Below are 9,924 nucleotides of genomic sequence, written 5' to 3' on the forward strand. Positions count from 1 at the left end.
AGATGCTTATTTTTAATGACTTATTACAACTCAGAAATAAAAAGAAGAAAAAATAGTTGTGATTAACTTTTACTAAAATATGAGCGTAGATGCTTATTTTTAATGACTTATTATAATTCAAAAATAAATAGAAGAAAAAATAGTTATGATTAAGTTTACTAAAAAATGAGCATAGATGCTTATTTTTAATGACTTATTACAACTTAGAAATAAAAAGAAAAAAATAAATATAGCAGAAAAGTAAAAAAAAACTATATAAAAAGCTACTCAGAAATGAGCATAGATGCGCTTATAGAGGAAATTCAAATTAAATTCATACCAAATTTCAAGAGAAATTTGTATGAATTTAGTCTAAATTCCCTATATAAGGGCATTTATTTTCATTTTCAGAGGAGCTCAATAAGGCATAGAGGGAGGGGCTTATAAACCGGTCTGATTCCCCTTCGGTTGGCGAGGTGGGACTAAACTTTGGCCGCAATGAGGACCAACCTTTTAGTCCCGGGTGATGGGTCGAACCGGGACTAATGGGCGCCCATTGGTCCCGGTTCAGGCCACCAACCGGGACCAATAGTGGTGGGTCAGGAGCGAGGACCATTGGTCCCGGTTCGTCCCACGAACCGGGACCAATAGGTCCAGACCAACCGGGACCAATGGCCCACGTGGCCCGGCCGGCCCCTGGGGCTCACGAACCGGGTCCAATGCCCCCATTGGTCCCGATTCTGGATTGAACCGGGACTAATGGGCTGGACCGTCCTGGACCATTGGCCCCTTTTCTACTAGTGAAGTTCTACCCTTCGGCTCGGCATATGGAACCTCTCTCAGCTGCTCCCTTGGGATAGGTAGGCCCACCCCCTTTTTCCCGAGAGGTGGTCGGGCTGTGTTTCCCCTGCGGCTACCCATGCATGCATGCCTTTTCGCGGGCAAAGGGAGAAATAAAAGGGTGGATCCGGCTTGCCTGCTCCCTTCCCATGCTCCCATCCGTGCTCCCACTTCATCCTACGGTTGTCTTTTTTCCTTTTTTTCTTTCTAATCTAATCATTTTCCCCTGATTTTAAGGGGATGGGGTCAGGCCTTATTTTGTTCCAATGAAATCATGCCACATATGCGGGAGCATGGATGGGCATGGGAAGCAGGCAAGTCTCGTCCTAAAAGGGTGAAGTGCTGCTTGCCGCATGCACCATGCAGTCTAATGCAATGCTCAGTGCGCACACACCCGCCACCTACGTACTCGCTCCCATGCAGTCTAATCCAATTCTTCAAGGAACTGTATAGACCATTTGCCATTAAGCTCCCACGCACATCAGTTGCCGGCGTTCATTATATGTAGGCTGCAGCCGATTAAGTACGGTAAAAGATTATGTCTAGCTGGACGTATACATCTACGGCGGCACGGCACCCGGCACATGCACGTCAACACGTCCCAATCCCGCTCGCAGGGGAGAGCTGAAGCCAAGTGTCAGCGCCGCGCTGAGGCTGCATGTGTGGCCATGTGGACGCGTCTTGTCCTTACCTCCGGAGCTCCCTCGTCTCCAACTTAATTTCCAAAGCCATTTTTGCCGGTGACCATGACACGGGAGCCATGCAGCTCGGTGACATTAGGTTATCATCATCATACGCTTGAGACTTTGGGAGACCTCAGTTAATGAAGCAGGCTTGTGGACATGCAGGATCGTACTTGTCCAGCCTGTATCCACACTTACATACCCAGCATACGACAACACACAATAATACGTACAGCTAAGGGCCTAAGGCACAGGCAATTTGTGATGATGAGACGTTTGAGATGTCTACATATAATTAAGTGGGCATGTGTTGTGCTGTACTCCGCACCTTATATAGCTCAAATCTCTTTCAACTTTTCGAGACATTTATGTGCCATCATGACACGGGAGCCAGCTCACTAGTATATCATCATGCGCTTGGGAGACCTTAAGGCTGGTTACAATGGGCAAGGACATAAGCTAGTAACTTCACACTTCCCTAGACTATTTTACTACCACCATAGTGGGTAGGAACATTTATATAGTGTCATGCAACGATGTATTTATTAGGTTATAGACTCATTGTTTCTTGGAGTGTGTGATGTTCCGGTAACTTAGCTAGTTACCACAAGCACCTCTCTCTTCACTAAATACGTGTCACATAAGCAAAGTTGTATTGGAGTGTGTGATGTTACCCCTAAGTTCCTCCCCATTATGACGAGCCTAAGCTTGTGGACATCTCGCGTCCTACTTTGTCCACTCTACCTATGCATAGCATACGACAAGACATCATCATCATGGAAGAATACGAGCACGTCGACAGCCAGGAGGAATGTTCTCAGCGGTCGCAATTAAATGCCATGAGCATGTGGTTCTATGCATTTGAGCTTCAAGTCGCCGACACAAGGTATACATCATGAAAAGGAGGAGCATTAATATCCAACATCAACATCAAAAATCATTCATGCATGTGTGAGAAATTATGAATCAGACGACACATGCTATATGGCACATACGTGTTGAATTAAATTACTACTTAGTGACACCACATGCCGAAGACCAGTCCTATTTAAGCAGCAGGAGCGCCGATGTTTCTGCGCCAGCAAGTACATCATATCATCCATCGACATTACTAATCACAGCAAGTACATCCTGTTTTTGCTCCAGCAAAAGAACAGAAACAACCATGCAAGGTCCTAAAACCAGCACCAGGTCCTTCAAGCAGGCATTCCTCAAGAACCTCCTCCTCAGCCTCCAGCTACAGGCACACCCGAACACGTCCTTTGGCGGCACCACTAGCCTCCACGAGAGGAAGCGCGCCGTCAAGTCCTCCGTGGTCGTCGCTATGGCGACTGCACACGGTGGTGGAGCGAGGTGGCCCAAGGCCATCTTGGCTCCGGCGTCCAGAGCGTGCATGGTACAGAGGTGCCGGAGGATTGTGAGGAGGTGCTGCGGCTGCAAGAGGAGCTACATTGCGGGGAAGCTCCTGAGGAGGAGGACCATGGCGCTGAGGGATGTGATACCGGGAGGCCGGGACGCCACAGTCGACGAGGTCACCCTTCTCCGTGAGGCCATGGACTACGCCGTTCACCTGCGTGCTCAGGTCGACGTGCTCCGCCGGCTCTCCGAAGCCGTGAAAAGATCCAGCTACATGGCTCGGCTGGTACGTCAAAAGTTTTAGTTGCTTAATTCCATTTACTGCTAAGTTTCATTGTGTAAGTAACTAATAGGTGTGCAGTGATTCCTGATCTTTGTGTGCACTTGGAGAAAAAGAGGCATTATTTAGTATGAGGTGGTGGCGTGCCGGTACCTTTGCAAAAATAAAGACATTGTCTCCAAGATGATTGATGATCAGGGAATGGTGAAGAATATATATCAGGATTTTCTCTTGTTCTTTTGGGAGGAGGCGCCACTTTTGTAGTGGCACACACTCTCTAGGCAGCGTGACACGGATCGGCTAAGCGGAGTGATAAATCTTATAGTAGCAGGCCGTCAACTTGCTTCGCCTCTTAGCCGTTGATTGAATGGCTCCGACGAGCCTTGTATCCCCTTTTCTTATTTTCTTTTTCGGGTTGCATGAAATAACTCCACCGAGCAGACCTTTTTATCTTCTTCTCTGCATTTGACTTTTTGTTTAGAAGCGGTGCTTTATTTATAAAGTGGGGGAAAATCTTGTTTCAAGAGGATAAATGTTAAGCTGGAGGAGAGTGAAATGAGAAAGGAATAAAAATACTCTTTTTCTCTTAATTAAGAGATGATCTCTAGCAATGATATCCCTCACCATGTTTAGGTATTTAGTAACGATAAGAGTAAGAGTTAACTCATTGTACATCATATGTTTTTTATAGCCTTCTTTAAATTATTTGGCAGACTTAAGATATGACAGTCTTACCAACCACTATAGATGCTCTTAAGTGCTACACACTATCACCCACCTTATCGATGAGCTACTATCACATTTGTTTCATCCTTAGATCCCAATCATCTTGTGTGTGTATAAATAGCTCCCATCTAACATGTTTAGTAATGACCGGATAGCGAGGAGTGGGCTAAAATAGGTACATATATGCCATTTATCTAAAGTGAGCTAGCCACCGTGGAGGTAGTAATCCTGGAAGAAATTCCCCTCGGTACTACTCTTTTGAAGTCAAGTTTCGTTGAAATTCGTAACATATATTATACCACACACTATCAAAACTATTTTGGATTTGGGAGGCATTAGGGAAATATTTGCTTGCGTATGTGTGAGGTGTTGCACTACATCTCTACCCTCTGCACCATTGCTCAATAATGTTCTGATGCATGGAAAGAACATGCTAGAAGAAATTTCAGAACACGGGTAATTATAGTCCTCTTGTTTGACCACGCAGCATGAGCAGTAAGCTATCTCAAAGCCGGCCGATGTTTCTTAAGTAATTTATGTATCTTGTTTCGAGCGGGAAGTGGCTATTGAGGTCTTTAATTAAAGCTTGGCATGGCTAGTGCCTTTGCGTATGGTCCTTTCTTCCTGTTGGTTGAGTGCACTTTTCAATCTTCGGCTAATGGGGTACAAAGGAAGAAGGAGACTAGTATATTTGTCAGTGTAACTTTAGTTTTTACAAGTTGTTCTGCCTCCAATTATCTTTCCATTATACTGGCTATTGTCTTCCTTAAATTATCGGATCTAAAAGCATCTACTCCTCCCTGCTTTGTCTGTATATGTCTGTGACAACCCGGATAGTGTCCGTACCAAAGAGAGAAAGAAAAGAAACTTCCCAACTAGACCCCCGATTATCCCTATATTGGCATAGTTGTCTACAATCCCTCAAAGTCAGCCTAAATGTGGGGAGGATATTCGGGTGTTCGTGCGCGTTCGGATAGTCTGCCACGTCGGACGCAGCCCATCGCAGACCACTTTATCTCATTCTTTTATTCCCTTTTCATTCTCCATGTGACAATGTCAATCTCCACCAAGCAATGCATTTTTGTCCTACTAAAACAGACCTTGTGCCAAATAGATGGCAGTCCCTTGATCCATCCATGCGGATGAGATACATCTGTTGAGACCGGACAATTTTAGGGCCATACATGCGTGCACAGATAAATGCGGGTTTAAAGCGGACACGTCCGGGCGCTGTCCGGACATGTTCGTCGATGGGACAAAGTAGCCCGGTCCAATTGTAGATGCTCTGAGATACATTTGAGAGTCTTCTTTAGAAAAAAAAAAAGTGTTCAATCGACGTAGGCACGTTGGCACACTCCCCAGGCAGACGCCTATAACGATAACGTGCATTGGTTGAAGAAGGGAAATCATCAGATCATGTGCAAGCAAGCACAACCGGAAGTTCCGAACAAATGAACACATGCCATGCCATGGCATGTGAAGATGTTCGCGGCCCGCCGCATGCCTGTCTTTTCCCCGGGCAATGGGTTAAGCTGTTGCCCTGCCGCATGCACCATGAACTCCAATGCTCATGCATCGACGTGCATCCCTTCACCGGTAGAAAAAAAGGCTTCCGTCCAGCCCCATTAGTCGCGAAACTGTAGGAACCGCGACTAATGAAGTCTTTAGTCGCGGTTCGGCAGACGAACCGCGATCAAAGGCCTGGGCCCAGGGCGCTCGGTGGCCAGCTGGTGCACGTGAGGGGATTTAGTCGCGGTTGGCCAGGCCAACCGCGACTAAAGGTGCCCAAAGGCCTTTAGTCGTGGTTGGCCAGGCCAACCGCGACTAAAGCTCCTCCCCTATATATACCAGTTCAGCACGCTCACTTAGCCATTTGATGCCACTTCTCTTCACAAGCTTCACAAGGGGGTGTAGGTTTGCTTTTGGTTCCTCTTATGCACACAAGGTGTTTGATGAAATGCCCCAAGAGGGTGAAACAAACATGATATGAAGTGTTGGAGCCACACTTGAGGTTCCTCATTTATTTTTTCCTCCTCGATCGCGGTTAGCAACTTGAACCTTTTATGCATGTGTGTCATTGATAAAATATGCATGTGTGTTGTTCATTGTTTAATTTCTATTGTTTATAGCTAGTTAGTTTAACAAATGCATGATGGTTAATTATATATTTTATATTATAATAATGCAGATGAATCGGCAATGGATGTACGGTAACCGACTATCCCGCGAGTTCACTACGGGTTTGAAAGATTTCCTCGTAGTGGCTAATGCGAACAAGCAGAAGGGTTTTGTTATCTGTCCATGTGTTGACTGTAAGAATCAGAAGGGTTACTCTTCCTCAAGAGAAGTTCACCTGCACCTGCTTCGGCACGGTTTCATGCTAAGCTATAATTGTTGGACCAAGCATGGAGAAAGAGGGGTTATAATGGAAGAAGATGAAGAAGGGGATGATTTCATCGATGAAAGCTATCTTGCTCATTTCGGTGATACTTTCATGGAGGATGCTGAAGGTGAAGGGGAAGGTGAAGGGGAAGGTGAAGGTGAAGAAGAGGCACGTGATGAGACCGTTGATGATCTTGGTCGGACCATTGCTGATGCACGGAGACGCTGCGAAACTGAAAAGGAGAGGGAGAATTTGGATCGCATGTTAGAGGATCACAGAAAGTCGTTGTACCCCGGATGCGATGATGGTCTGAAAAAGCTGGGCTGCACACTGGATTTGCTGAAATGGAAGGCACATGCAGGTGTAGCTGACTCGGCATTTGAAAACTTGCTGAAAATGTTGAAGAATATGTTTCCAAAGAATAACGAGTTGCCCGCCAGTACGTACGAAGCAAAGAAGGTTGTCTGCCCTCTAGGTTTAGAGGTTCTGAAGATACATGCATGCATCAACGACTGCATCCTCTACTGCGGTGAATACGAGAATTTGAATGAATGCCCGGTATGCACTGCATTGCGTTATAAGATCAGAGGCGATGACCCTGGTGACGATGTTGAGGGCGAGAAACCCAGGAAGAGGGTTCCCGCCAAGGTGATGTGCTATGCTCCTATAATACCACGGTTGAAACGTCTGTTCAGGAACAAAGAGCATGCCAAGTTGTTGCAATGGCACAAAGAGGACCGTAAGTCAGACGGGGAGTTGAGACACACCGCAGATGGAACGCAATGGAGAAAGATCGACAGAGAGTTCAAAGATTTTGCAGCTGATGCAAGGAACATAAGATTTGGTCTAAGTACAGATGGCATGAATCCTTTTGGCGAGCAGAGCTCCAGCCATAGCACCTGGCCCGTGACTCTATGCATCTACAACCTTCCTCCTTGGTTGTGCATGAAGCGGAAGTTCATTATGATGCCAGTGCTCATCCAAGGTCCGAAGCAACCCGGCAACGACATCGATGTGTACCTAAGGCCATTAGTTGATGAACTTTTACAGCTGTGGGGCAGACCTGGTGTCCGTGTGTAGGATGAGCACAAAAAAGAGGAATTTAACCTACGAGCGTTGCTTTTCGTAACCATCAACGATTGGCCTGCTCTTAGTAACCTTTCGGGACTGTCAAATAAGGGATACAATGCATGCACGCACTGCTTACATGAGACTGAAAGTGTACATTTGCCAAATTGTAAGAAGAACGTGTACCTTGGGCATTGTCGATTTCTTCCGAAAATTCATCCAGTAAGAAAGAAAGGCAAGCATTACAACGGCAAGGCAGATCACCGGCCGAAGCCTGCGGAACGCACTGGTGCTGAGGTATTTGATATGGTCAAGGATTTGAAAGTCATCTTTGGAAAGGGCCCTGGCGGACAATCAGTTCCGAAGGGAGCTGACGGGCACGCAGCCATGTGGAAGAAGAAATCTATATTCTGGGAGCTAGAATATTGGAAAGTCCTAGAAGTCCGCTCTGCAATCGACGTGATGCACGTTACGAAGAATATTTGCGTGAACCTCCTAAGCTTCTTGGGTGTGTATGGGAAGACAAATGATACAAAGGAAGCACGGCAGGACCAGCAACGTTTGAAAGACCCTGATGACCGGCATCCAGAATGGTTTCAAGGTCGTGCCAGCTACGCTCTGACCAAAGAAGAGAAGGTCATCTTTTTTGAATGCCTGAGCAGTATGAAGGTCCCGTCTGGATTCTCGTCCAATATAAAGGGAATAATAAACATGGCGGAGAAAAAGTTCCAAAATCTGAAGTCTCACGACTGCCACGTGATTATGACGCAATTGCTTCCGATTGCTTTGAGGGGGCTCCTGCCGGAAAATGTTCGAGTAGCCATTGTGAAGCTATGTGCATTCCTCAATGCAATCTCTCAGAAGGTAATCAATCCAGAAGATCTACCACGGTTACAGAACGATGTGATCCAATGTCTTGTCAGTTTCGAGTTGGTGTTCCCGCCATCCTTCTTCAATATTATGACGCACCTCTTGGTTCACCTAGTCGAAGAGATTTTCATTCTCGGTCCTGTATTTCTATACAATATGTTCCCCTTCGAGAGGTTCATGGGAGTATTAAAGAAATATGTCCGTAACCGTGCTAGGCCAGAAGGAAGCATCGCCAAGGGCTATGGAAATGAGGAGGTAATTGAGTTTTGTGTTGACTTTGTTCCTGACCTTAAGCCGATTGGTCTTCCTCGATCGCGGCACGAGGGGAGACTAAGTGGAAAAGGCACGATCGGAAGGAAATCAACGATATGTATGGACAGCCATTCTCTGATTGAAGCACACCACACTGTACTGACCAATTCCAGCTTGGTGGCTCCGTACTTTGAGAAACACAAGAATATTTTACGCTCGGACAACCCGGGGAAGCCTGAATCCTGGATTAGGAAGGCCCACATGGAGACTTTCGGCAGTTGGTTGAGAAAACATTTAATGAATGACAATGATGTTGTAGATCAGCTGTACATGTTGGCCAAGACACCATCTTCGACTATAACGACTTTCCAAGGGTACGAGATAAATGGGAATACATTTTACACAATCGCCCAAGATAAAAAGAGCACCAACCAAAACAGTGGTGTCCGCTTTGATGCAGCAACCGAGAATGGGCAAAAGGTCACATATTATGGTTACATAGAGGAGATATGGGAACTTGACTATGGACCCTCCTTTAAGGTCCCTTTGTTCTGGTGCAAATGGTTCAAGCTAACAGGAGGTGGGGTAAAGGTGGACCAGCAATACGGAATGACAATGGTGGATTTCAACAATCTTGGTTACCTTGACGAACCATTCGTCCTAGCGAAAGATGTCGCTCAGGTTTTCTATGTGAAGGACATGAGTAGCAAACCGAGGAAACGGAAAGATAAGAAAACGATCAGTACATCATGCAATGATCCAAAGCGCCATATTGTTCTTTCAGGGAAAAGAAACATCGTGGGAGTGGAGGACAAGACAGACATGTCAGAAGATTATAATATGTTTGCTGAAATTCCGCCCTTCAAAGTGAACACCGACCCAAGCATTAAGTTAAATGATGAGGATGCTCCATGGATACGGCACAATCGTTAGCAAGCAGGGACACAAGGGAAGAAATGATGTGTAATAATTTATTGTACCAAACTTTGTTGAATGGATCATGTGAATTATATTACCCGTGATGTGTTTGGTGTCCATTTTCGAATGATTCGAGATACCACTGATGATACATGAAATTTGGAGTGATTTAGTCATACTCCTGCCTAGGCGTATAATATGCATACTCGTAGTCTTCATAGCCGCCGCCGTTGTACTGGTAGTCGTCGCCTTCTAAGTTGCCGCCGTCGTCGTCGCTGCTGTCGTCGCCGTCGTCGTCGCTGCTGTCGTCGCTGTCGTCGGGCGGCGCTCGTGGCTCGAACTGAGGGTAGCGCAGGCGGGGGATATCGCCGGCCGTGATGTAGTCCATGACGCTCTGCAGAGTCCGGCCGTACCACCATAGCCGACGGCCGGTCTCTGGTATATTATTTTGAATTGAATTAGTTTTATTTTTCTTAATTTTTTGATATATTATTTGTATTTTTAGAATTTTGAATTGAATTAGTTTTATTTTTCTGAATTTTTTGATATAATATTTGTGTTTTTAACAT

The 9,924-nt window shown here is 45.8% G+C and overlaps 1 protein-coding gene across 1 annotated transcript; it reads left to right on the plus strand.

Annotated features, from left to right (window-relative positions):
* The first annotated feature begins 2,631 nt into the window (after nt 1-2,631).
* Nucleotides 2,632-3,653, plus strand: LOC119335744 (transcription factor IBH1-like 1). Its single transcript, XM_037607830.1, has 2 exons — nt 2,632-3,144; nt 3,220-3,653. Exons 1-2 carry the CDS (start codon nt 2,668-2,670, stop codon nt 3,220-3,222), a joined length of 480 nt encoding a protein of 159 aa, XP_037463727.1. The 5' UTR covers nt 2,632-2,667; the 3' UTR covers nt 3,223-3,653.
* The last annotated feature ends 6,271 nt before the right edge of the window (nt 3,654-9,924 follow it).

This window comes from Triticum dicoccoides, chromosome 7B (assembly GCF_002162155.2).
Source record: "Triticum dicoccoides isolate Atlit2015 ecotype Zavitan chromosome 7B, WEW_v2.0, whole genome shotgun sequence".
In the NCBI taxonomy this organism is placed as follows: Eukaryota; Viridiplantae; Streptophyta; class Magnoliopsida; order Poales; family Poaceae; genus Triticum; species Triticum dicoccoides.